The 27,037-nt window shown below is 49.2% G+C and overlaps 1 protein-coding gene and 1 long non-coding RNA gene across 5 annotated transcripts in view; one reads left to right on the plus strand and one right to left on the minus strand.

The window, feature by feature from the left end:
- Positions 1–140: 140 nt before the first annotated feature.
- LOC139001573 (uncharacterized) lies at positions 141–4,267 on the minus strand. The gene is made up of 3 exons (XR_011470065.1): positions 4,220–4,267; positions 3,306–3,446; positions 141–319 (listed from the first exon to the last, which is right to left on the minus strand). It is a non-coding gene; the product is annotated as an uncharacterized lncRNA (long non-coding RNA).
- Positions 4,268–5,216: 949 nt separating this feature from the next.
- The window catches only part of LOC139009144 (serine/threonine-protein phosphatase 2A 56 kDa regulatory subunit gamma isoform), a 137,744-nt gene continuing 115,923 nt past the window's right edge, over positions 5,217–27,037 (plus strand). For all 4 annotated transcript variants that reach the window (XM_070413197.1, XM_070413205.1, XM_070413219.1 and 1 more), the window contains exons 1-3: positions 5,217–5,394; positions 6,288–6,353; positions 24,797–24,959. In XM_070413197.1, coding sequence (XP_070269298.1) covers positions 5,368–5,394; positions 6,288–6,353; positions 24,797–24,959 — 256 coding nt within the window. In that variant the 5' untranslated portion in view covers positions 5,217–5,367. The remainder of the gene's footprint in view (positions 5,395–6,287; positions 6,354–24,796; positions 24,960–27,037) is intronic.

Raw genomic sequence — 27,037 nt, forward strand, 5'->3', positions numbered from 1 at the left:
GTCATAAGCTCCTTGCTTGTATGCGATATTCCCCCAATACAGGTACCAATGGCTGCGCAACAGCTCGCTTTCATCAAATAAAGACATAAACCCAACACTGCTCACCTGGGACTGGGATGAAGTGAGGCGCAGGTGACCCGGAGTCCGAGGAGGGGCAGCGGAGGAGTGCAGCGAGCAGTGGCTGAGCAGTGGCCGAGCAGTGGCTGAGCAGGCACCACGGAGCAGTGGGGAGGGGCTGCCCCAGCGACATCCCAGGTCCAAACCCATTAGCGCCAGGGGTCTGCTGATGGGCGACTTCTCCTCCAGCCAGCAGCAGGCCCTGGGGGGTCGAGAGGGCGGGGAGGTCTGGGGAGGGGGCGTGGGGTCGCCACCGAACTGTACATTTTTAAATGGTTAGCAATGGTAGTTTTTATGTTGTGTGTATTTTATCACCTAACATAACATAAACATTTGTTTAGCCCTGATCAGGTGGCTCAGTTGCTTGGGCATCGTCCCAGGCACCAAAAGCTCACTGGTTCAATTCCCAGTCAGGGTGTGTGCAGGAAGCAGCCAATTGATGTTTCTCTCTATCTCCTTCTCCCTTCCTCTCTCTAAAATCAACAAACAACTTTTAAAAAATGAGTAGCATAAAGAAGTTGTTTTTTTAAAAGGTGGTCTTGGCCCTAACCAGTTTGGCTCAGTGGATAGAGCGTTGGCCTGCGGACTGAAGGGTCCCAGGTTCGATTCCAGTCAAGGGCATGTACCTTGGTTGCAGGCACATCCCCAATAAGGGGTGTGCAGGAGGCAGCTGATGGATGTTTCTCTCTCATCTATGTTTCTAACTCTCTATCCCTCTCCCTTCCTCTCTGTAAAAAATCAATAAAATATATTTAAAAAAAAAAAAAGATGGTCTTGTTCCCTTGCAGTTATAACTTGGGTGGCAGTTATAACTTGGGTGGCAGTTCCTGCCAAAGGCAGTCTTTCCCGTCTCCCAGGACAGACATGATCTGATTATCTGGGAGGGGATTTCGCTCACTGGAGCAGGGACTGCAGAGTTCCGTCCAGATGGACAATTCGGGGACTGCAGAGTTCCATCCAGATGGACAAGTCCTTCTTAAAGGAAGTCTGCAGACACAGCTCTGGCCTCACACCCACTCGCTTCTGCGGTGCTCACAGTCACACAGAGCAGGCAGGGTGGTGTGTCACAGCGTTTTGCACGGGTTTAGACCCGGGTTGCTCCACTCGGCACTGCTAATACCCAGGCAGGAGGATTCGTTGTCTCGGGCTGTCCTGTGCACTGTTGGATGTTTAGCAGATCTAACCTCTAGATGGCAGTAGCACCCCTGCCCCCCCAGCTGTGACAGCCAAAATGTCTGCCGGGTGTCCCCTGGGAGAAAGCATCGCCCCCATTTGAGAACCATTGATTTACAGGGCCAAGGCCACAGAGTCTCCCATTCCTCCCCCATACAGACTTATCCTCCATTTAAGGTCCCCTGAGAGCCACCGCCACCATTTTTGTCCCTGCTCCATGCCCTGGAGCAGAGCATCCAGGGAACATCACTGGCCTCCTGGCCCTCTGGCTCCAGGTGGCTGGGCCAGTGGGAGGCACAGGTGAGAGAGGAGAAGGGGAGAGAGGCCGGAGTACTTCCCCTCCCTCCCTCCTTCCCTCCCTCCCTCCCGTCCTCCCTCCTCTCCCTCCCTCCCTGCGCACTGGGTCCTGATGGCGACTCAGCCAGGTTCTGGGAGCACCAATGCCTCCCTCTCCGCAGTTAGGCAGAGGAATGGGGCCAGCTCCCAGGCCGTCAGCCCTGGTGTGCTGTACCCTCTGCAGTCATTTGCTTGACCCCTGCATACCTCTGCGCATAGATTTGTCATTAATTTACTTCCAGTTAGACCTTCTTGACTGGGCCATCTATTTCCTGACTGTTAAAACCAATAACCCCAACGACTTATATGCATGCATATAAGCATAACCAATGGACACAAGACACTGGGGGGTGGGGTGGAGTACGGGCATGTGCTGGGGGGGTAGGGGAGGCTGGGGGAAGGTCAATGGGGAAAAAAAGGAGACATGTGTACTACTATTTATAATACTTTAAACAAGAAAATAAATAAATACATACATAAATAAAACCAATAACCCTAAACTTAGGACAAGAACTCAAACTCAACACCTAGCAGGCTGCAGCTGTGTCCAGGCCTTGCTTCCAGCAAGTTTTTTGCCACCTGCCACCCGAGGAATGTGCCCTTCCCCCTCGGAAACCTCCTGACCCTGGGTCGCTAATGCTCTTAGGCTATATGCCTCCCCACCTCATCCTGCCTTATCCCTGCCCCTGGACATAGGGACTTGGGAGGGAAAAAAAGTAGTTGTACTTCACCCTGTACACATGGACATGGGATTATATTCTGTGCTGCTTCTCATTTTCTTCAATTCTTGGATATAAAACCTATTCAAATGTTTTTAAAACATTATTTTAGAACTTTCATAGGTTGTTTTAGAACCTTCATTTGGTTTTCGTAGAGAAAGTATTCCAGGCATGAGCTGCAGTGTTGGTGGAGTTTATTCCCAATCGGCAGGGACTGGTGGCATTTTTCGAAGCTCTTCGAGGGCCAGGCAAGAAGCTTGCCTTCATCTAATAGAGCTCTCTGGCTGCCCTTGGGCCTTGAGGTGGTGACTTTTGGGTGTTTCCTCGAAAGTGAATAGCACCTCACATCAAATCTTTGTCCACTGAAGGACCAAGAAATGCACTGAGCACTTGCCGTGAGCCGGGCACTGTGGTCAGCACCCTTTACGTGGACAGTTCTATCGGCATGTGGCAGACACAACTCAAACTCAACTTGTCCCAGGAGTTGACATTTCCTCCAAAACTTGCTGTCTGCTTGAATCCCTTTGTCATCAGTTTCATGCCCAAACCACAAACGTGGGCATTAGCTTTTTATCCTGCATTCGGGCTCTCTCCCGCCTGAGCAAATCTCCCTCCTGGGTATTTGTGATCCTCCCTCTTCTTACTGCCAGAGTTGCCTCTCGCACACACACACCTGGACCATAACCAGATCCTGGTTCTCTCCTGGCCTCCTACCTTCATCCCTAATCCCCGCATTCCTGCCACAGATGTCTTCTAATGTGCAAATGTGAGTATGTCACTCCCAGTTTAATATCCTTCAATTACCCCGAATTACATTAAAAAAGAAGTCCAACTCCTTGGTAAGGCCTCCTAGAGTCTTAATCGGGAGCCTTTGTTCCTTCATTCTAACCTCCAGCCGTAACAAAACGCTCTTTCATGCTTCCAAGCCAGACCACCCTCACCCCAGTCTCGGCGACTTACCACGTCATGTTCTTCTGATCGCTTGTTTTCTTGTGTCCTTCCACCCCAAGGATGTGGAATGCTTAAGGACAAGGGTAGTGCCTTGTTCACCACGGGATCCCTTGCACCGTGCTTGGCACATTGTGGGCATCCAACAAATGTCTGCGAAGGAAGGAAGGAAGGAAGGAAGGAAGGAAGGAAGGAAGGAAGGAAGGAAGAAGGAAGGAAGGAAGGAAGGAAGGAAGGAAGGAAGGAAGGAAGGAAGAAGGAAGGAAGGAAGGAAGGAAGGAAGGAAGGAAGGAAGGGCTGCATCAGGGGCTGTGATGCAAGAGTATTAGAGGCATGGACTTATCTCTGAGAAGCTCCCAGCCCCCTTAGAGATTTGTGATCATAGTTTTAGAACTACTCCTTTTTTATATGGATTTATACTGGGTTTATCATGTTGATAACATGCATCTTATTTTTAAATGAAATATTATTAACGAGGGCATTGCTCTGCATGTCCTATTTTTTAACTACTTGTTTAGGAGAAACTATTAACCCACTTAAAAGACTAATCAAAACCCATTTCTTCTGCACATATAGCTGTTCGAGGTTGTGCAGTTTACCGGCAATTATTCCTCTGGAAGCCCACATTTAGACACCTGCAGGCAGAACTTTTACTTTCAGGACCTCCTACGCCACTCCTCACTTTAGGTCTCCTCTCCCCGCCCCCCCCCCGCCCCCGCCCCTTTTATGTCTTAGCTTTCCCATCGCAGAGCAGCACAGAATAACCCAAAATGTTTTGCCTGGCAACTTTCAAAGAATAACGAAAACCGGGACCTAAGAGAACACAATGATTTTCCAAGTGCCCAGTTAAGACCCGGCTCCTTAATCATCGCGAGTGATGCTCCAATGCTTCTCAGAAGTGAAATCCGTTCACTGCTAGTTCTTACTGCCTCGCGTGTTTCCTCAATCGCGATGCGTCATCAGGTCTCCAATCGGTTTGGCACTGGACAGAACGTGGAGGTAAATAGGACGCACAGCATAGTAAACTCATCTCCCCAGAGTTGTTATTAGCGAGGTAACAGAATCTTGTGACTAGTGGTCATAATACAGAGGTTTCCTCGCATGGCTTATGATCAAGCCCATTAAAGAATAAAATAAAAGCCCACTAGCGCTGCTGGAGCCTGGGGGCGGGGGGGGGGGGGGGGGGGGGGGGAGAAAGCATCGGTGGGCGGGGCCTAAGCTGGAGGAGGCGGAACCGGGGCTGGTGGGCGTGGCTGACGCTGGAGGAGGCGGAGCGGACACCGGTGGGCGGGGCCTAACGGGGCCCCGCGAAACCGCTGCTCCGGCGACTACCGGGCCTCCCTGCCGCCCGGTGCACTCGCGCGGGCGCCTTCGAGTGCGGCGAGCACCACAGCGAGGGGGCGAGGCGAGGAGGCCGCTGTTCGCGCCGGTCCGCGCCCCGCCGACCGCACTAGTTGTTGCCATCCGTTTCAAACGTGCTCTTTCCACGCCTTATTTGCCCCCCTGCTCTCTCCGTCCCGCACCTCCACGGTGAGCACCGGTCCGTCCCTGCAGCCGCAGCCCCACGCCCCCTCCACCGACTTGGCTCGGCTCTCCGGGCCGGAACCTCGCTGCTGCCGCCGCCGCCACCCGGCCAGAGACTGACGTGAGCCGGAGCGCGACAGGGAAGAGTGAGACGAGGCCCCGCTCAGGGAGCAGAGATGCGGGAGAGCGTTAGGGCACGTGAGGGCGCCTCGGCCAATGGTAGGCCGCCTAGCGGGAGGGGGGCGTGGCCGGGCCGGGGCGGGGCGGGCGGGGCGGGCGGCCCGGGATCGGCGGGCTGGGAAGGGGCGGGGCGGCCCGGGGGTGGGGAGGGGCGGGGCGGCCCGGGGAAGGGGCGGAGAGACGCCGCCGCCGCCGCCGCCGCGGCTGCCGCAGCCTCTGGGAGCCTGGAAAAGGGGAAGCGGGAGCGAGCGAACGGCTCAGTCCCCGGGGCGGCGGCGGCGGCCGGGAGGGCGCGACGGCCGGGGCGGGGGCGCTACTGCTGCTGAGGGGCCGGCAGCAGGAGCGGCGGCGGCGGCGGCCCGCACCAGCCATGCCGAATAAAAACAAGAAGGAGAAAGTGAGTCGGGGCCCGGGTCACGGGACGGGCCGGCGGGAAGGGGAAGGGGCCGCGCGGAGGGCGGCAGGGAGCTGCCCGGGAGCGGGGCGCGGCGGGGCTCGGGGTCCTGCGCCTGGACCCCCGACGCCGGAGTCCTGAGGGCTCTGGGGGCGCCGGTCTGCCCGCTCCCGGGGCGGGGGGCGGGGGCGGGGGCGGGTCGCGCCGGGCCGGGGGGGTCCTGACGGCCGGCATGGGCACCCGGGGCGGCGCGCGCGATGGGCGTGAGGGGGCAGGTGCGGTCGCGGAGGTGGTTGACCCAGCCTCGCGTACCTGGAAATGGGGTTTCGGGGGTGCGGGCTGCGGGCGCCCGTGAGGGGCCCCGGCCGAGGCGAAGGGGAGCGAGCGGACCCCGGTTAGTGCTGCGGAAGAGCGGTCTGCTCTCCGGAGGGCCGCCCTGGACCCCGAAATGCTGTCATGATCGGGGTGGCGGCGGGGGGTGGCCGTGAGCGGCTGTGGGTGCTGCGTGTGCGTGGGGGTGGCGGGGTGCTTCTGCTTCAGGTGGAGCTCTAGCGTTTCGGTGTCACCCCAGAAATGCCCGCTCCCGGGGCTTCGCTGGGAGGGAGGAACGGGATGAGATGGGGATCTTTTCAAAATGCCGACAGCGCTGTGTACATGTGGGTTTACCTGTTTCCGCTTAAAGTTTTCAACCCAAGTACGTACAACAGGGGGGGGGGGGGGGGGGGCGTCGCAATACTGTATTTCTGATTAAACAGTATGATGGAGGATTTCTGGACGGTGTTGATTGAACCCATTGTAATTGTATGAGTCCGTTTTTAAACTGTGTTTTGATTTATCTGTTGTTCAGCCGTCCCAAACTTGGAGAAGCCTAATTAATTCTGCTTGACGTTTCCCAGGAAGTACCAAAAGCAGGAAAAAGTGGAAGAGGTTCAAAAGAAGCACAAGACACCGTAGAACCAGAGGTAACTATTCTCAGATACTCACTTTCTGCTTTTTTGTGAACAGCTTTGAGGTTAGGCTAGAAAAACCGAGGCTGAGAAAACGTAGGGTTTTGTAATGTTCCCCTATGTGAGATTTTTTTTTTTCTAGTGTCTTTCATCACCCTCGTTTTAAGTTACTTTGGTTTTTATTATTCTACTCTGGGTCAATAAGACTGCTTCTATGACAGTGGTGCGAATTGGTGCTGCTAGTATTTTCAGCTCCGTTCCCCCCACCTCAAGCCTGGGAGCCATCCAGTGGAGACTGGTGTCATGGCCTCTCTCCCACCCGCCCAGGGTTCCTTTCAGCTCTCATCCTGCCCCTTCCTTTGCAGGTGCCAGGTCCCTCTCTCAGCAGCTCCTTCTCCTTCCACCGCCTTGCTGTGCCAGATGCTGCTGGTTTCCTGGGCCGGCTCCTTGATGTCTGATCCCCTTAGCCTCTTTCCCCAATAGTGTTGCTATATTTTGGTGTATCTGGTTTGGGTATCTAGACAAATAAAAGAGTAATATGCTAATTAGACCAGGAGACCTTCCGGACATCCTTCCAGACAAAGCCATGGTGGTGGGGCTGAAGCAGAAGTGGGTAGGGGCAACCATGCTGGAGGGGGGGGGGGCAGTTGGGGGCAAGCTGGCTGGCGGGGGGCGGGGGGGGGGTGGGCAGTTGAAGGTGATCACGCCGGCAGGCAGAGTGGTTAGGGGTGATCAGGCAGGCAGGCAAGTGAGCAGTTAGGAGCTGGACATCCACCAAGGGGTCCCAGATTGGAGAGGGTGCAGGCTGGGCTGAGGGACAAAACCTCCCCGCCCTGCATGAATTTCGTGCACCGGGCCACTAGTATTTATATAGTCTTCTATCTTTCATATTTTCTTTCTGTCTGTATTGGCCAATTCTGACTTCTTTTGCTTCCTGACTTTGGGATCATTGTGGAACAGCTGAAATGCCCGGAGAAGGTTGTGTCTACCCAGCGAAGTCAATGTAGTCCCTGACACAGTTGTGCTTTGAGAGCATTTGCAGAGCCAGCCCCCGGCATTGCCTTTTCTTCCTTGTGACTAGGCTCAGGGTCCAGGGAGCTGTCTGGAGCCAGGCAGAGCTAATAGGCCCTTTTGAATCATTGGGAGCAGAGAAGCTGCTTGATGCAGTGGCCTGGTTCTCCGCCAGAGCCGGATCCTGGAGGTCTCTGGTCTTATCACAGATGGCAGTAATTTGCCAATGTCAGACCCCTTCCTATAAGCCAGATTAGAGTGAGTTCAATTCTGCGTGGCCATTATTTGCAGTATCCTTTCTTTGAGCCCCAGGCTATCTTGGATGTATTCTAAGCATTCAGCAGGTGGTTTATTCCAGCAAATCTTTTGCCCTCCCCAAATCAAAACACAGAAATCCTAAAGATTCCTTAACTATCTGTAGTTAGGGATTGTCTACGCCAGTCTTTTCCTGCCCTTTCCTTATAGCAGCCAATCAAGTTTTACTGTTCCCGCATTTGACTTGCTTACTTCCGGGTCACTCTTGACTACATTGACATAAATGGAATTTAGTGTCTCTGAGAGGGTGCTTTTTGTTTTCTTTTTATTAGTTTGTGGATCTTTCATTAAAACTGCTAAGACTTCCTAGTGCTCCCCAAGCCTTTCTTGCTCACATACCTGCTCCTCTCACTGTTCTCATCACAAAGAAGTATCAGTGGGTATGGTTCTTTTATTCCTGTTTTAGTGGAAAGAACCTGACTATAAGGATGGATAATATGAAGTTTGAGCCTGAAAAAGCTATCAGTAACTGAAAGATACCAAAGCCACTAATATGTAAAATGTTTTTAAGGTGGACTGAGTTCCCAGAATGTCAGTTAAGGAAGACACTTGAGGTGTGGCCTGCATTGTCTGATGTGATGCCCCAGTTGTCTTTTTGTGTCTTTTCTGGTGCTACTGTCTTGAGAGGTGGAGCTACAGAGCTTGAAATGACCCCTAAAAAATACTGACCTGCCAGGTCCTTCAATACTCCCTCATAAAGATACCAGAGGCAACATGGCATATTAAGCATGACACTAGCAGATGACTGTGTGAATTATTTTTCAGGAATACAAATTGAGGCACTTAAGTTCATCTGAACTTTGAGTCGAACCTTACTTTTTTATTGTTGTTGTCTCCTCTTAGTCTTCATCTCGCTTCTTCACATCGAGTTCCACCCACTTAGCAAACATGATTGACTCAGGCAGGTGAATTAAGCCATTACTGCACACTCTTTTCCTCTCCTGCCTCTCGGTATTACCCCTGAACTTGAATATTTTCACCTGAATGATTTAAATCAATTTGCCGTTCCCATGTTGCTTTTCAAGCCTTTTTAATATCACATCCTCCTTCATTCAGCCCTTTGGCTCAGGTTACCCTGTGAACACACTTCTGTTAGGATGGCTACAACCTGAGAGTGTGCAGAACAGGTATCCAGCCAGGTCAGGTTGGCCAGATTTGGGTATAACCCCCACAGAGAACATGCCCCAGAACGTGGCCTGCGGTGCAGTTATTACATGGATCTGAATGCGGGGAGGTTGACACTATAGTCCTGGCTAGTTATAATCCAGCCTCACAGGAAGAGGAGCCACTGGCTTACACTGCGGAACGTTTTTTGGTTCAAACCAGGAACATCTGATGGCCTGGGCTTTTAGTAAGGAAATGAAGTCCTGAGGTAACGGATAGAGTGGTATAGGGAAAGCAGTTCAGCCTGGGGATTGGATGATGAAAATGCTGATCCCTGATGGTTGTAATCAATGACCTAACTTCTGTGGCCCTGTTTTCCTCACCTCTAAAATGACTTGGTGAGTTTCAGATTTGGCCATTTTTTTACTATACGGGACTAGGTGCGACTCCTCTTGAAACAAGTTTTCCCTGTAATATGTGTGACAGGCTATATCTTTCAGTGCAACAAAATACTGGTCATAACTGCTGCTGTGCAGTTTTTGCCTGTTTCTAGAAATTTCTGCTTCTTGAATAATGTGTATTGGCACATTTTTCTTTTTTTTTTTTTTCTTTTTCAAATAGAATGTTTACATTTGACTTGCTAGTTCAGCTGTGACCTGTCCTGGAAATAAAAATTTCTGCCCAGTACCTACTGCTGGTTCATTTCACGGCACACTTTTAAGGAGTGAGGCCACAAATGGGCTCACGGACCGCTTGCAGTGGGGTACTCTGGAGGCTGACGGAGAAACTCATCTTTGAATAGCTGTTCTTGGTGTAACACTCACATCTGTGGAAACATAACTGGGGGCATCTTATGCATATTTAGACTCTTAATATGTTGCCCAGAGAGTCTTAAAGGCCATTTTGGAATACTAGGCCACGCGATGGTGTTTTTGTTTTTTAATTTGTGTGCTGTGCCCAGAGTTATGATTTAAAGTGCTAATGCTTTGCCCAGCCAGCATGGCTCAGTGGTTGAGCATCATCCTATGAGCCAGGAGGTCACGGTTTGATTCCCTGTCAGGGCACATGCCTGGGTTGTGGGCTCTATCCCCGGTGTGGGGCGTGCATGAGTCAGCCAATCAATGATTCTCATCATTGATGTTTCTATCTTTTTCTCCCTCTCCCATCCTCTCTGAAATGAATAAAGATATATATTTAAAAATATATATAAATAAGCCCCGCTGGCATGGCTCAGTGGTTGAGCATTGACCCTTAAACCAGGAGGTCATGGTTCGATTCCTGGTCAGGGCTCATACCCGGGTTGCGTGCTGGATCCTCAGTAGAGGGTGTGCAGGAGGCAGCCGATCAATGATTCTCTCCCACCATTGATGTTTCTATTTTCTATCTCTCTCTCTCCCTCTTCTTTCCTCTCTGAAATCAATAAAAATATATTTTAAAAGTATATATATATATATATATATATATATATAAATAAAGTGTTAATGCTTTTTGTAAAGTGATTTGCTTTAAGTACATTAAAGGTTGTACAAGTGTTGTTCCCTAGTTGTGCATTTACATATCCTGCCTCAGCTTAGTTTTTGTTTGAAAGTCTCTACAGCAACTCTTACATAATATGTGTTGCTGGAAAGAAAGCTGGGCAATCCATTCTCCAACTTGATAGCTCATTTTGACACCTACCTTTGGTAATAACTTCTTCCTCTTTATAATCTGTCTCTTTACATTCCCCTGCCTCCACCCCTTGGTATCCCAGAGACAGGGAACCAGGCTAGCTTAGAGTCCATAGGTGTAGGGCGTGGAGCCATGTTTATAAACTAACAACTGAAATTTTGAAAATATGTATTAACTCATGTAATAATAATAACACCTGTTACATGTTAACGTAAATAACATTTTTATGGAAAATACCTTTCCAAGAGAAAGTTTTTGACTTTCTAGTCACTTGTCTCTGTAGCAGGAATTTTAACCAGAGTTAGAAGAGGACAAGGAAAGTCATTTTGTTGGCAGGTGTGTTTTCTGGGGAGGCAGCTGTGACTGTCACCCTGGGAGGGTAGGGTCCCTGATTCCCCGCCCCAGAATACCAAAAGCCACTCTCTGTGGGCTCAGTTCTGAACTTGGGGTTCTGTTGGGGGCCTCCCACAGCACATTTTCAATCATTCTCTTCCCAACTTTTTCCTATACAACCCTAGATTGAACTGTAGAGTAACTCAGAGATGACCCAAGGAATAGTACTTTATATATATTTTTTAATTCATGTGTAATTAATTCCCCATTTTTAATTGGTTCACTCCCCCCAGCAGCTCCATTGAGGAAAGATGAGGCTCTGCGGAGAAGATGGTCAGGGATGGGAAGGTATTTGAGTTCGGTGGAGGGGAGCCAGGAGCTTTACCTTCCTTGGGGCAATGGGGAAGCAGTTCTTCCCCGAGCTGTCCCCTTTCTAGTGCCCACTCCTGTCCTGCTTCCAAGCTAGACGCTTGGTAGACCCTGGGTGCCTCCCGTGAGACCTGCTGCTCTGGGGCAGGCATCCCACCCTTGGTAACCTGTGTGGGGCCGGTGCTTCCCCGTAGTCCTGTGCTCTGTAGGAAGTTCACCATTGTCCTTGGCCTTCCCCAGGAGATGCCAGTAGCCCCCCACCTCCTCCAGTAGGACAACCACAAGTGACTTCAAACTTTACCAGATGCCTCCTGGAGGGCAGAATGGCCCGCTGTAGAGATCACTGCTCTAGAGACCCCTCCACAGAGTACATTAGCTTGTAAGTCATGCCCAACACGTATATGTCTAAGAATAATGTCTCCTTCATTTCAAGCAGCAGTGCTCAGGCAGAAGGGGTGTCAGCACCTTTACAGTCTTAAAAGTTAGCAAGGACCCAAAGAGCTTTATTTAGTGGGTTATAGCTGTCAGATAGGTTGCATATTGAAATTAAAACAAAGTTTAAATATTCATTAATTCATCTAATAATAATCTCACACCCATTACATGTTATAAATCACATATTTTTATGAGAAATAACTATAAAATTCACTGAGAAAATGGCATTGCACTGTTTTTGCAGGTCTCTTTAATATCTGGTTTAATAGAAGAAGCTGGCTTCTCAAGTCTGCTCCTGCATTCAGTCTGTTTTGGTCACTTGTCTTATAGTCAGTGAAAAATCGACATGATGGTTATAAAGGCAAATTGTGTCTTAGTACTGTCATAAAAACAATTGAGCCCAGAAGGGGCCTTTGAGAATCACTGTGGATCCTCTTCCAGTCCTTTGTACTGCCCATCTGAATCCTTTCATCCTCTTAGCTGCAACTCAAGTTCATTTATCCTGAGATTTAAGAGGGATTTTTCTCCCCATTTTGGGTCATATTTTTTCCATCTTTTAAATATGAGTAGCAATTATTTGCTCTATTAATTATCATTTGTACTGCCTGGGATACCTTGATTTGCCTCCCTAACTAGATTAAGTCCTTGAAGATAGCATTTAACTTGATGCTTCTTAGCACTTGCCATTTTTGTTAGGGCCTGGAGGCAGGAGGTGTGTATGTGGAGAGGCACCCTGCAGCATCTGTGAGAGCTGGGGGGTCAGTCTGCCACCAGCATGAGTCATGGTGACATTTTCCTAAGTCACAAGGAAATTTCATCTGAACGATTTCAGCTATAAAAAAGCTCCAAGATTCTCTAAAACATTGGGAACCCACCAAGGTCAGGGTACCAGGGTGTCTGCTTCGGCACAACATTATAGGTAATCGTCTTGCATTTTCTGGTCATTATCTCAGTTTTTGTTCAGCACAGACTTCCCTGCTTTTTGGTCAGGTTGGAGAGCAGCCTGTGCGGAAGTGCCGCTTCCCAAAACCAAACCCGTCTTTGTTTTCTCCACCTGGGGGAGCAAGAGAACAAGCCTAGAGGTTAAACTCTCCTAGAAAGTGCAGTATTGGTTGAGGACATTGGATATTTTTTTGTTTGTTTTAAGATGAGGTTTATTATGGCTATAAAGGGGAGTTGCCCTGAGTTTGTGCTGTGTTTGCCAGTGGGACTGTCAAAGTGTCTGGGAGCTCTGCTCTGTTAGATCTGTGCTGTGCAAGACGTCAGCCTCTGGCATGTGTGTCTGTTGAAATCAATGAAAATTAAATGAACTTTAGAAATTCCGTTCCTTGTTCATAGTAGCCACAGTTCAAGTGCTCAGGAGCCACATGTGGCTAGTGGCTGCACTATTGGTCAGCAAATATAGAACATTTTCTGCTTCATAGAAAGTTCGATCAGACAGAGCTGCCTTACACCTAGCTGTGTTTTCCAAAATATTTATAATGTGAGTATATTTAACTTCGTTAGCTATCACTTTTTTAAATATGAGATAGCAAATTTAAGATTAAATTTAAAGGAAAAGAAGACACATTGGCAAAGGAGAAGAAAGTGGATAAAATTAGGGAATGGAGGAAGGGGAGAAGGAAAGGGAATTCAGTGGTAAGATGAGAGGGAAGCCCTGTCATCACTTGGTCTGGAACCCCCATGTCCTGAGGCCCTGATACGCAGAAGAAGATCTGCTATTCCCATAGGAGTGGGCCTGGGGACCCAAGGGAAAGTGTCGTCCTCTACTTTCTGTGTAGACTTTTTGTCTTTATCAAAACACAGGGTTAAAAAATGAAATAGTTTTGCCCTAGCTGGTTTAGTTCAGTGGTTGGAGTGTTGGCCTGTGGGCTGACAGGTTCTGGGTTCAGTTTCAGGTTCGATTCTGGTCAAGGGCACATACCTCGGTTACAGGCTTAATCCCTGCCCCTGTCAGGGTGACACATTGATGTTTCTCCCTCTCTGTCTTTCCCCCTCCCTTCCACTCCGTCTAAAAATCAATGGAAAAAATATCCTTGGGTGAGGATTAACAAATATATTTAAAAATTAAAAAAGTATGAAAATCTATAGTTCCCATGTCACCTAATCCACTGTCAGCGTATGGCAGAGCAACTTCTTCCTACTGTTGTGCTGATTGGCCCTACATCCAGGACCTCCTCCTTTCCCGGGAAGCAGAGGTGTGTGGTAGAGGGTGGGCTCCCCAGCCGGACCCTCCTGCTCATGGGACTGGTCTTCCTTCTACCTCTCTGTCATTCTCCCTTTATATTGGCTTTTCTCTTTCGTGTTGCAGATTGTGTGCTGAATGCCATTGTGGGTGCTGGGGATTCGGTGCAGGACACAGAGGGTGCCTGAACCCCTGTGGCTCACTTTCCGTGAGTGCTGTGTGCACTAGTTTTCTCAGGGGCACTGGTGACGTTTGGTGTGAGGGCATCTCACACTTTGCAGAGCAGTAGCTCTGGGGCTCTGGACACCAGTAGCTCCCTCTGGTCATTGTGTTATCAAAACTGTGCTCACAAGTTTCCAGAAACCCCTGGTAGGGCAGGACCACCTCTGGCAGCCCCCTTGCTAGAGACCCAGGTGGTCAGAGATGGTCTCGCCAAGATGGTGATGGTGTTAAAGGTGGGGGCAGAATGTGAAGAAGGAGCCAGTGGTGCAAAATCTGGGAAAGGGTGGTCCAGCCGTGGAAGCAGCTAGTGTAAAGGCTTTGCGGCACACGGGAGCTTGTGTGTCCTCCAGAAAGAAGGCTAACTTGGCTGAAGAGAAGCGAGGGTGGCTCAAGCAGGAGGGGTGAAGTCCGAGAGATGGGCAAGGCAGGGTCCAGTAAGATCTTGTCAGCAGCCATCAGCAGGGTTTTGGGTTTTTATTCTAAGGATGATATGAAACCATTGAGGAATTTTGAGTAGGGAAGTGAGACAACCTGACTTAAGCATTTAAAAGACCTCTGCAACAGATCCTTTGTAGGAAATAGAGGAGCAAGAATTGAAGCAAGGAGACCACTAGATGACAAGGCCCGCTCAGATGCCTGCTATCTTGTCTACACCTGCGAAGACGAGGCCCTGGTACCTCTGGCTGTGGGTTCTGGACTTGGATGGCTTGTCAGCTGACTGCTTGCTTTACAGGCCTGAACTGAGAGCTGGCTTTTGTGGCTCTGACTTTTAGAGACCAGAATGCAGAACTTTGCTCAAAAGGAGTAACGCTCTGGCACTAGCAGCCTTAGTTTTCCCTAAAGAGTCTCGTTTCTTTGAAGAATACCTTTTCTCTCTTCATAAACACCTGGTTCACCTATTGTGCAAATGTTCAGTGGCTATGGACAGGTCACTATTCAAACCAAACACTAAACTCCTTTTCCGCTCTGTGACTTACTCCATGATTTACTCCCTCCAGAGTTTCTGAGTCCTGAGCCTCTGGGGGCCTCTGTGTGGGCAGATCACTTGCCTTCTACACCTTGCCACACCCACCTCTCCGTCTGCTTTCTACTCCCAGACATTTGTTGAATGCCCTTGTCCTGAGGTGCACCAACGACTCCCCATGCAGATTTTTCTTATTGGAGGTTTTAACTTCCCCATTCTTTCATTACCACTTGTAATGGGGCTCACGTGGTTTGCTGATTGGTGTGAGTGCATGGTCAGTCTTGATCAGGAAAATCTCTGTCCTTCCCTTATTTTCACCTCTCAGCCAGGGATTGTTGGCTTAATGTAGGGGTCAGGAAACTTTTTCTGTAAAGGGTCAGATAATAAGTATTTTAGACTTTGAGTGTCATACAGTCTCTGTTGCAACTACTCAACTCTACTATTGCAGCAAGTGAGTAACCATAGACAACATGTAAACTAATAGCCATGGCTGTGTTCCAATGACACTTTATTCACAAAATAGACAAGGGGCCAGATATGGCCCATGGGCTTTAGCGTGATGACCCCTGGCCTAGTGAAATCCAAATCAGGTTCGGTACTTAGAGGAACTTTGGCAGAAGCTGGGCACTGTTGTTACTTTGTGGGTCTCTGCATGGACTCTTACCTGAGACCAGCAGTGGTTATGCTCTGTGAAAGAAGTATCCCTTTGTTTTGGTTTTTTTTACTCCATTCACCATCTGGAAGCTATTGAGAGACCAGTGGTTTGACCTGCCTAATCCTATCTAATAAAAGAGAAACATGGTAATTAGCGTACGACCGCTACCCTTCCCATTGGCTAATCAGGGCAATATCCAAATTAACTGCCAGCCAAGATGGCAGCCGGCAGCCAGGCAGCTGGAAGCAAACATGAGGCTTGCTTGCTTCAGTGAAGGAGGACTCCAACGTTCCCCGCCTGCCTTGCTGGCCTCTCAGCTGGCAGTTTGAAACATTGTAACAAATATAGAAGCTAAACAAAACCCCAGAAACCAGCTTTCAGCCGGCCGGGATCTCAGAGCTGGAGATGATACAGTGTTTCGATTATAGAACCAAAACAAACCAGATACCTGCTTTCAACAGCAGAGGCCTTGGCCCAGAATAAAAAAAAAAAAAGAAAAAAAGGAGCGGTTGGGAGTTTCAGTCACCCACCAGCCTGAAAACAGCCCTCAGCCCCTCACCCAGACTGGCCAGGCACCCCAGTGGGGACCCCCACCCTGAAGGGTGTGTGACCAGCTGCAAACAGCCATCATCCCCTCATCCAGGCTGGCCAGGCACCCCAGTGGGGACCCCCACCCTGATCCAGGACACCCTTCAGGGCAAACCAGCCGGCCCCTACCCATGCACCAGGCCTCTAGCCTATATAGTAAAAGGGTAATATGCCTCCCGGCACCGGGATCAGCGTGACAGGGGGCAGCAACCAAACCCCCTGATCGCCCTGTGGCTCTGTGTGTGACAGGGGGCGGGGCCACAACCTCCCTATCCACCCTGCTCTGTTCATGACAGGGGAAGGCGCCCCAACCCCCTGATCAGCCCTGCTCTGTGCCTGATACGGGGGAGCTCCCCAACCCCCTGATCGCCCTGCGGCTCTATGTGTGACAGGGTGCGGCGCCCCAACGCCCCTCCCCCCACAGGCCCTGCTCTGTGTGTGACAGGGTAGAGCCATAACCTCCCCATCGGCCCTGCCCTGAGTGTGAGAGTGGCAGCGCCCAACCCCCTCATTGGCCCTGCTCTGTGTGTGACAGGGTGTGGTGCCCCAACTCCCCTATCGGCCCTACTCTGTGCGTGACAGGGGGGAGCTCCCCAACCCCCTGATGGGCCCTGCTCTGTGCATGACAGGGTACGGAGCCCCAACCCCCCTGATGGGCCCTGCTCTGTGCGTGACAGGGGGCAGTGCCCCAACCCCCTTATTGGCCCTGCTCTGTGCGTGACAGGGTGGCGCCGCAACCTCCCCATCAACCCTGCCTTGAGTGTGACAGGGGGCGGTGCCCCAACCCCCCAATCGGCCCTACCCTGAGCGTGACTGAGGGTGGCATCGCAACCTCCCAATCCACCCTGCTCTGTGCATGACAGGGGGCGGCACCCGAACTCCCTAATTGGCCCTGCTCTGAGCCCGACCAGGGGCTGCATCTAGGGATTGGGCCTGCCCTCTGCCACCCGGGAACAGGCCTAAGCCAGCATGTTGTTATCTCCCGAGGGGTCCCAGACTGCGAGAGGGCACAGGCCGGGCTGAGAGATCCCCCTCCCCCTCGAGTGCACAAATTTTTGTGCACCGGGCCTCTAGTCTATATATATAAAAGGCTAATATGCAGAGTGTCCCCTTGGGATTTCGACCGGGAGAATAGAAGTTCGATAGCTTGCTATGATGTGCGCTGACCACCAGGGGGCGGCGCAGAACATGGCGGGTGATCAGCAGTGGCCCTGGGGCACTGAGGGAAGGAGGAGGTAGGGAGGCAGGGGGAACCTCTCAGTGGTGGCAGCGTGGGTGAAGGAAGGAGGAGGTGGGGGGGGGGGGGGCGGGACCTGATTGGCACTGATCTCCGGTCAAGCCTAGGGACCCTATGCATTTACAAATTTCATGCACCAGGCCTCTAGTTGAACAATAAATGTCTTACATCTCATTGTTTATATTTAGACTTGCATTGTTTGACTGAAAGGGAAGAGGTACTGCTTAGTACAGTGATCCCTTTTATGGGAAAACATACAGAAATGAGGCTTTGTCACAATTTCAGGTGCCTACTTTGTAGTTTGAAGGAAACATCTCAAAGTACAAAAAACCTCCCAAACACTTGGGTTGTTTTTTTTTTCACTGTGAATTTATGGGGGTGTTCTTGCCTGGCTATATAGAAGGTTGAAGGGATGGGGGTGACTGCCAGGCACTGGGATGTGCAAGTTTGATGCATCTTTTTAGAAACTGCAGTGGGTCACTTTTTCCTGAGGGTGAAGAAAAGCTTCTAGAATCTTGTTCTCTCTGCCTACCAATGTGCAGCCATGCACACTGGCTGCTGTGGAAGAATTGGGAAGATGCCTGGCACCCATTAAGCCAGGGGTAGGGAGCGTCCAGCCCACAGGCTATATAATCATTTGATCTGGCCCTGCCGAGGCATTAGGGGTGAGTTAATTCAATGTTTGACCAAATCTAGCAGGGTTTATTATTATTATTATTATTATTATTATCATTATTATTATTGTTATTGATTTCAGAGAAGAAGGGAGAGGGAGAGAGAGATAGAAACATCAATGATGAGAATCATTGATCGGCTGCCTCCTGCACACCCCCTACTGGGGATCGAGTCCACAACCCGGGCATGTGCCCTTGACCTGAATTGAACCTGGGACCCGTCAGTCCATAGGCCGACGCTGTATCCACTGAGCCAAACTGGCTAGGGCAGGCTAATTTTTAAGTTGATAATTTTTTTAAAAAATATTTTTTATTGATTTTTTTACAGAGAGGAAGGGAGAGGAAGAGGGAGAGGGATAGAGAGCTAGAAACATTGATGAGAGAGAAACATTGATCAGCTGCCTCCTGCACACTCCCTACTGGGGATGTGCCTGCAACCAAGGTACATGCCCTTGACTGGAATCTAACCTCAGAACCTTCAATTCGTAGGCCGATGCTCTATTCACTGAGCCAAAGCGGTTAGGGCTAAGTTGATAATTTTGTATGGCCCACTAATGAAGTTATAAATATCCACATGGCCTTTGGCAGAAAAAAGGTTCCCCACCCCTGCCTTAGGCAGACAGTGCTTTTGCCTCTGCACCTCCCTGTGGGCCCAGCACTGTGCAAGTTAGTGTACAAGTTTTTATTTCAGCACCTGTTTTTTAGTTCTTTTGGGTATTTACCTAGGAGTGGGATTGCTGGGTCCAGACCTGCCAGGGACTGGCCACTTCCCCTCCCCCTCCCCCTCTCCTAAGACCCCGCTGCCAAAGCTTCAAGGATCCCAGTGCTCCACATTGACAAACCCCTCTATGGAAGGGCAGAGCTCTCACTTCATTGGGATAGCTTCAGTTTGAGTCTCAAACAGTTTTTCAGATCATCCCAAAGCCCCCACATCTGGCCTAGAAAATGCAGTTGCTTCTGAATGTGGTGGGGAGCTGCGACTTGCAGTGACAGGAAAAGGTCAGCCATTTTGATTTGGGATTGATACCTAACACTGACTTTGGTAAATAATTCCCCATCACTGAGCCAAAAATAGAGGCTTACAGTAGACTCTGAGCATCTGTCACTTCACCAAACGGTAGGTAAAAACAAAACTGCCATACGGTATCTCCATTCCAGGAGTGACAAAAAAAGGAAGATCTAAGTCTATTTTAGATTTTACCCAAGTCAAGTAGCTAAACATGTTCATACTTTTTTGCAAAACTTTCTTGTCATTTCGGGATAAATAAGCCAGTGTCCATGCTGTGAGTAAACACCTAAACTGGAGCAGCACAGCTGTTGCTTATCACTTAGTGTCCCACCAGCGATCATGCCTCCTCCAGGCGGGGCACATTCGGCCTTCGAAACAGGCATGTCCCTTGGCACCCAGGGCACCTGTTGTTTGCATCCGCCTCCAAGAATGAAGGGGGACAGCGGGTGGCACTGGTTAGCAATGGCAGGCTAGTGCTTCCGTCCTCCAGTGGTTCCTCCCTTGCTGTGTGCCTGGCACTGGCCTCAACACTGGGTTCCTAGTTGAGCTTTCAGCTTCCTGTCAGAGAGGAACCCACCATCCCAATGTGAGAGAAAGAGAGCTAAGGCCACCCAGCTGGTGTGTCTCAGTGCTTGAACTTTGACCCATGAACCAACTGGGTTCTGGATTCCCAGTAGGGGGCGTGCAAGAGTCAGTCGATTGATGTATCTCTTTCATTGATGTTTCTGTCTTTCTATCCCTCTCCATTTCTCTCTTTCTAAAATTAATAAAAACATATTTTTTAAAAAATGGGGGAGTGGGGGATGCCTGGCTGGTGTTGCTCAGTAGTTGAGCACTGACCTATGAACAAGGAGGTCACATTTGCATGCTCGATCCCCAGTAGGGGGCATGCAGGAGATAGCCAATCAATGATTCTCTCTCTTCATTGATGTTTCTATCTCGCCCTATCCCTTTCTCTCTGAAAACAATAAAAATATATTTTTTAAAGAAAACAAAAAACAGAGAGAGAGAGAGCTAAGGCCAATTTAGAGGTCAGAGGGGTAACAGAAGAAGGAAGCTCCTGATTGTGCCTGGGGCAGAGCGAGGCCGGGTAGGCTGGGGGCTTTCCTGAACAAGCTGAACTGGAACAGATGAAACACTTTCTTATATGCAGTGAAATACACATAACACAACATTTGCCACTAGTGGCATTTAGTATGTTACAGTATTGTGTAACCATCCCCACTGTCTAGTTCCAGGGCATTGTCCTCACCCCAAAAGGAAACCCTTGCCCATTAAGCAATAACTTTTCAAGTCCTTCCCCCAGCCCCTGGCAGCACTGCCTCGCCTCTTCTCTTTGTGGAGTTGCCTGTTCCGGGCATTTCATGTCAGTGGATCATACAACATGGGGCTTGTTGTGTCTGGCTTCTTTCACTCAGTATTACGTTATCAAGGACCACACACATAGCCTATGTGAGTACTTCACTCCTTTTTATGGCTGAATAATATTCCATTGTTTGGCTGTAACACAGTTGTTTCATCAGTTGATGGACACTTGAGTCATTTCCATCTTTGGTTATTTTAGTACTGCTACTATGAATATTAGCTAGTGTACGAGTTTTTGTTTGAACACCTGTTTTCAGTTCTTTGGGTATGTACCTAGGAGTGGGATTGCTGGGTCCTATGGTAACTCTGTGTTAAACTACTGAGGAACTGCCTGTTTTCCACAGCACTCACACCATTTTTCATTTTACTAGCGGTGTATAGGGTTCCAGTTTCTCCCCATCCTCCCCATCACTTATCTTCCATTTAAAAAGTATATATTATAGCCACCCTAGTGGTTGCAAAGTAGTATGTCACTGTGGTTTTCATTTCATTTCCCTGACGGCTAATGATGTCGAGCATCTTTCCATGTGCTTATTGACCATTTTACAACTCCTGAGTCACCATTCAGCATATTCAGACCCCTCTTCTCCCTAATGCACAGGCAACATCCTCTGACTCTGCTTCTTCCCCTGGTGCCCCGCCTGCTTCCTTCTCCCCACCACACTTTTCTGAATCCTCACCAGAGGATGTTTTTTCCATTGATTTCAAGAGAGAGTAGAAGGGAGGGGGGAGGGAGGGAGAGAGGGAGGGGGAGAGAGAGAGAGAGAGGAGAGAGACTGATGTGAGTGAGACACATCGATTGGTTGCCTCCCGCATGTACCCCAACCAAGCCAGGAGTTGAACCTGTAACCCAGGTACCTGCCCTTGACTGGGAATCGAACCCATGGTCCTCCGGTCCACATGCTGATGCTCTAACCACTGACCACACCAGCCAGGGCCCTACCACACTTTTCAAAGGTGTTGTGAATACTCTGGGTCTTCCTGCTGCATCCTCCGCTCCCTCACTCAGCCCCCACAGCCTGTGAGATAGGAGTCCAGCAGACATTGGCTTTAGTGACATTTGGTGGAATTGACCTTCCTTCCTTCCTGAGCAGCTTCTTCCCTTTGCCTCGTGATGCCCCACCTTCGTTTGCTTCGCCAACCGGGTCTCCGCAGCTCCCTCTGTCACCTCCTCCTTCACCCCTCTCTGCTCACTTCATGCTCTTGGACTAGGTGTTCTCATTCATTCCCTGACCTCAGTGACCAGGTAGAGAGTTGACTCCAGGTTGATATTTTGGCTCAGAGGATGGTTTCCTGAGTGCCAGCTGTGCAACACCCAAGGTGGAGAAGGTATATGAGGGCAGGCCAGTCTTCCTGTCTCCAGAGCTGGTGGGACAGACAGTAACCAAGGAGAATGACACTTGGTATAACAGACAGAGGGGGAGAATGGTGTGGAGAAGAGGCAGAGAGGTCACTGGAACTCCTCGTCCAGGACACTGGCATCGCCATGCAAGTACCTCCGACTCAGCACATTCACAGCTTCTTTCCCCGCTTTTCTTTCCTATTTCAGCGGCTTGTCCCACCCCATCCTGTGTCAGCCAGAGGTCTGGGAGGTCTCCCTGACTCCTCGTCCTCTTCATCCCCCACTTCCATTCCATCCTGTCAACTAGCGCCTTGATTTTTCCACCGATTCTCTGCTCTGCCCAGTGTTCCATTTGCCGTCCTCATCTCTTGTCTGGAGAACTGGAAAAACCTCCTGTGGCTCCTCTGCTTCCCTAACCATCCGGACCGGATGCCACACTGTAGCCTTAGGGGCCTTTCAAAGGGAAAATGTGTTTGTGTCATTGCCCCACTCAGACCCTTTCACTTGCCTTCAAGGTTCCCTTGAGGTAAAGGTCACATTCTTTAACCTGGGCTGGTGGCTCTGAGGCCACTCCAGCCCCACTCTGTGCCTGCCCGACTCTCTGCTGTGGCCTACGGCTGTGCTGAACCTCTCGGCTCTCCATGACACCTGCCTGGACACTGCTCCACGCACACGCACGCACACATGAACACACGTGCACACGCTCTCAGAGGAGCTTTCCTGACCTTGCAAGTTCCTTGGACTCCTGTCATGTATTGGGCGGCCCCGTGTTTTTCACAGACCTGGACAATGTGGTGTCTAGGCCAGACAGGCCTGTCCCCCAGGAGCTGACAGTCCTCACTGGGGGAAAGACATCCACCTTGTAATCAGCAAGTGAGCGTAAAGTCAGCGCTTTGGTTACAAAGGAGAAGCCTGAGCTGAGAGCTCCAGGGCGCAGGAAGGCCTGGCCCCTCCTAACAGAATGGGGGTCACGGGGAAGATGGGACCAGGTTGCCTTTTCTGGAAGTCACTCTGCCGGCCTTGAGGAGGAATGCTCGGGAGGGAGACGCAGGAGGTGGGACTAGCAGAGCCTATTGGAGAGGAGATGTGTGGAGTCAGCAGGTCTTGGGGAGAACTTTGTTTTCTCAGGCAGTGGGAGCCTTACCCATTGTGCCCCACGATGGGCTGTGGATACCACAGATTTCGTTCTGTTTTATGACTTAGCCAGATTGCCACTTGTAGTGTGAAGGCCATCTGTCCAGGGAGCAGCAGAGAGCTCACCTGTTGAGGTTTGACCCAGTCATCTTCCAAGGTTATGTTGGTAGCACTGGATTCGGCATTACAAAAAATAACAGTCCCATGTAAACTTCCATCTAGACTCTTGTATGTGTGTATCATTTAAAACAAGAACATCTCCTGGGAGGAGCTGTTTGTGACGGGAATAAGTAAATACTAGGCTTTTCTGGGGGCATGTAGAGAGAACCTAGCAGGAGAGTTTTAACATGGGGAAGCCCGTGGAGGAGGAGAGTGATGGATGGGGTTTTCGAGGAGGAAAGACCCATGCTTTCATGATCACGTGAGAGAATGATAAATGTCAGATAGAGCCCAAGGTGCCCGTATTGAGGAAGAAGCTCAGATGTGGGGAGGCAGGGAGCCCAGGCCCTCGTCCCTGTGCAGGTTCATCTGCGTGTGGAGCTCAGCATTCTTAAGCACCTTAGTAAAAGGTAAACAGTGCTTACTTCTTAGTAAAACTTTCAGTCAAGGATGAGAGTAAATAGTTAGGGTCTGAGTCGGTAGGTCTGCTCTCCTTGGCCCTGAGTGATTGGAGGGGCTTGTGGGTTTGTGTTTCTAAGATGAGTTTAATGGGTACAAAGTCCATTTCTCTAGCAGATTGCAGGGTGCGAGAGTAAGCACCTTCGCTGCACACATAACCTGGGTGGTCCATACTCACCAGTGCATCTGTCAGCTGTCATTGCCTTGGCCAAGCACAGCTGAGCTCCACAGGGCTCCCTGTGCCAGCTGGTCCCCTTAGGCCTACCTGGAAGATAGGGGGCCCGTTCTGCTGTGTGTGCCCTCAGCACGCATCCACCTCTGCTTGAGTATGTGTGCTGCCCCTCACCTTGCAGGCGGACTGCGTGTCATGGGACAGCCCAGCCATGGTGATGCAGTCTGGAGACAAGCACTGTCTCTGGAGCCCAGAGGTGAATGCGAGGAGAGAGCAGCTAGAAAGCATTTTCCGAGGCTCTCCTGTAGCCTCCCCTGAGTCTTGAGGCTGAGTGGTGAGCTAGCAGGGAAACTTGTCATTTATGAGCTGCTCAGCAAATTAGTTTCCTATTGCTGCTGCACCAACGACCACAAACTTACTGGCTTAAAAGATCATCAATTTTCTATCTTACAGTTCTAGAGGTCAGTAATCTGAAATGGGGCCAAAATTAAGGTGTCGGCATGGATAGTTCCTCTGGAAGCTCTAGAGAAGAGTTTGTTTGCTTGCCTTTCCCAACTTTTAGAAGCTGCCTGCACTCCTTGACTCATGGTCCCTTCCTCCATCTTCAAAGCCAGCAGTGTGGCGCACGCCAGCCCCTCTCTGACCTCTGCTTTGTCATCTCATTGCCTTCTGTCTTATGAAGACCTGTGTGGTTACCTGGAGTTCACCTGCTACCACAGGACCCTTCACCTCATCACATCTGCAGAGTTCATTTGCCCAAGTGAGGTCCCGGGATTAGGGTGTGGACATCTTTGGAGGGTCATTATCACCAGCCATTTCATACCAGTCTGTATGGTAAATATTTAAAAGTCAAAAGGAAGATAAAGGAAATTAGGTAGACCTGTGATCTCTCCAAATCGAGCATTGCCAGAGGTGGATGGAGCCTCACAGTCCAGAAACTGTGAGTGGAAGGCACTGCCCCAAGTGGAACTTTTATACATTTTTTCCATAGTCTAATTGTGCTATAAAATAAAATCATTTGACATATTCATTTGTTTTTGTTTTTATTTTGTAAATAGATTTCCAGCAGGAAAAGCAGCGTTGGTTCTGTCTCGTCTACAGTATCTGGTAAAATTAAGGTGCCAGCCGTTCAGCCCATAGTGAAGAAAGACAAACGGCAAAATTCCTCCAGGTTTAGCGCCAGCAGTGATAGAGAACTTCAAAAACTACAATCTTTAAAAGGTAATTTTTATTATTTGTTTTTTAAAATTAAATTTTGGCTATTTATGGAGGAGTAATGTTTTGATAGTTTGCTAGCTTTTTATACCTTTACTGTGTTTATATTCTGTAGGGTCCTCTTTTCTTCTTTATGGAGTTTTTGTTTAGATTGAATGCCATTAACTTATTTACCCAACCAATACTTTAAACTCCAGAGCTACTTAAGATAAAAATCTAACCATAAATGTATTGTAGGTATAATATACTAAAAAGTAAAAGAAGAAAGACTTAAAAGCTTCTCATATTAATTATAATTAAGCTAGCCAATTTTTCTTTTAAGTAATTCTTCTCTTTCATCTGTCTCAGAACTCCTCAGCTCATAAAGTAGCCACCCCAAGTCGAGTAATTGTGAAGACTATGGTAGAATCCCTTGGTTTTTCTGGTGGTGGAGGAATGAGGACTGGAATTATAGTCCTTGATGGACTTCTCCTATGAGTCATTGGGGATTACTCTACCCAGGGATTTCCTGATTGAGAGGAGTCAGGGAATAGAGCTCTTTGCTTTGAATTTCCCCCAAATGGCACAGTTACCCCTTTCTACCTGAGGGTGTTCAGCCCTAAAAGTGGTCCTCCAGGAGATTTTGAGATTGAAGTCCATAAAACCTTATCAAAGAAAATAGGGTAAGGACCCCAAAGCCAAATGTGAACATCTGGAAAACTTTGTATTTTCTAAATCTAAGACTAGTGTAATACGTAAAGGAAACATCAGACATTTTTCATATCTCAAGTACATAATAATGGGTCTTTTACAATGAATTTTCATTTCTTATGAACTTAGGAGCTTGGTGCAGATGTGCAGGCCAGTGGGATTCAGGGAGGCATGGAGGAAGGGAGGGAGTGAAAGGTTGGTGGAGGGAGGAACTTATGGATTCTTGGATGCACTTCCTGCTCCTGGGTTGCTAGGAATCCACTCGGTACAGTTTATAGAGCTTGTATCTGACTTTTGTTTGGTTTAGCTTTGTGGTAGATAATATACATCCTAAGTCATTTTTGAGGAGTCTTTCCCTCCCAAATAGTCCATGCCTTTCTGGGGTTATTCATTCATTTAGCAAATACTGTATTGAGTAACTACAAAAACAGGCCTTGTTCTAGGTTCTGGGGTACAGCATTAAATAAAAACCAGAGTCTGCTCTGCTGGAGCCAACATCCTGTCCCAAGGTGGGAAACAGCCAGTGAGAAAAGGAGTGTGTGCCCATGACTCCTTCCAGTACCCTTAGGACGCTGGCCACCATACATGAGATGTCTGTGGTGGAGAAGGTGTCCCATAACCATTATTGAGCCTTCTCTGTCCAAGCCCCATCCCTAATACCCATCATAAGTATTAGGCTAGGCTTCTGTCATTAGGGCTTATGCTCGCCCTCAGGGCACCATGCAGAGGCCCAGCCCTGTGGCTTCCTTTGCTTCTCTGCGCAACCCTCTTTCTCCAGGTCTCAGTTTGTGATTCTCAACCTCCCTTTTCTCTGTTTTTCTTTATACCAAGTAAGAACGGCATGTAGTCTGCTTGCACTATTCCCAGAGGGATCAGTTTTCTGTTGTGTATCCACATATCCAGGGAATTCATACTGGTCAAGTCAGTTCCCTTCACTGATCTTGTTTGATTAGTCTTTCCTGGCTACTCTGAAACGTAAGTGCTTCTGCATATATGTTAAAATAATTTTGTCTAATTCAGAAAAATAGGAGTTGATTGGAATAACATTGAAGTTGTATGTTAATTTGGGGAAGATTGATTGACATTTTTATCATATTCTTTTCCCATTGCAGAAGATGATATATCGCTTCCATTTTTCTGGATCTTGTGATTTTCTTTTTTTTTTTTAAACAAATATATTTTATTGACTTTTTACAGAGAGGAAGGGAGAGGGATAGAGAGTTAGAAACGTCGATGAGAGAGAAACAGCTGCCTCCTGCACACCCCCTACTGGAGATGTGCCCGCAACTGAAGTACATGCCCTTGACCGGAATCAAACCTGGGACCCGTCAGTCCACAGGCTGACACTCTATCCACTGAGCCAAACCAGCCAGGGCTGTGATTTTCTTTTAAGT

Source organism: Myotis yumanensis, unplaced genomic scaffold (assembly GCF_028538775.1).
Source record: "Myotis yumanensis isolate MYYU_CA2020_CCGP unplaced genomic scaffold, mMyoYum1.0.hap1 SCAF_1, whole genome shotgun sequence".
NCBI classification, from domain to species: Eukaryota; Metazoa; Chordata; class Mammalia; order Chiroptera; family Vespertilionidae; genus Myotis; species Myotis yumanensis.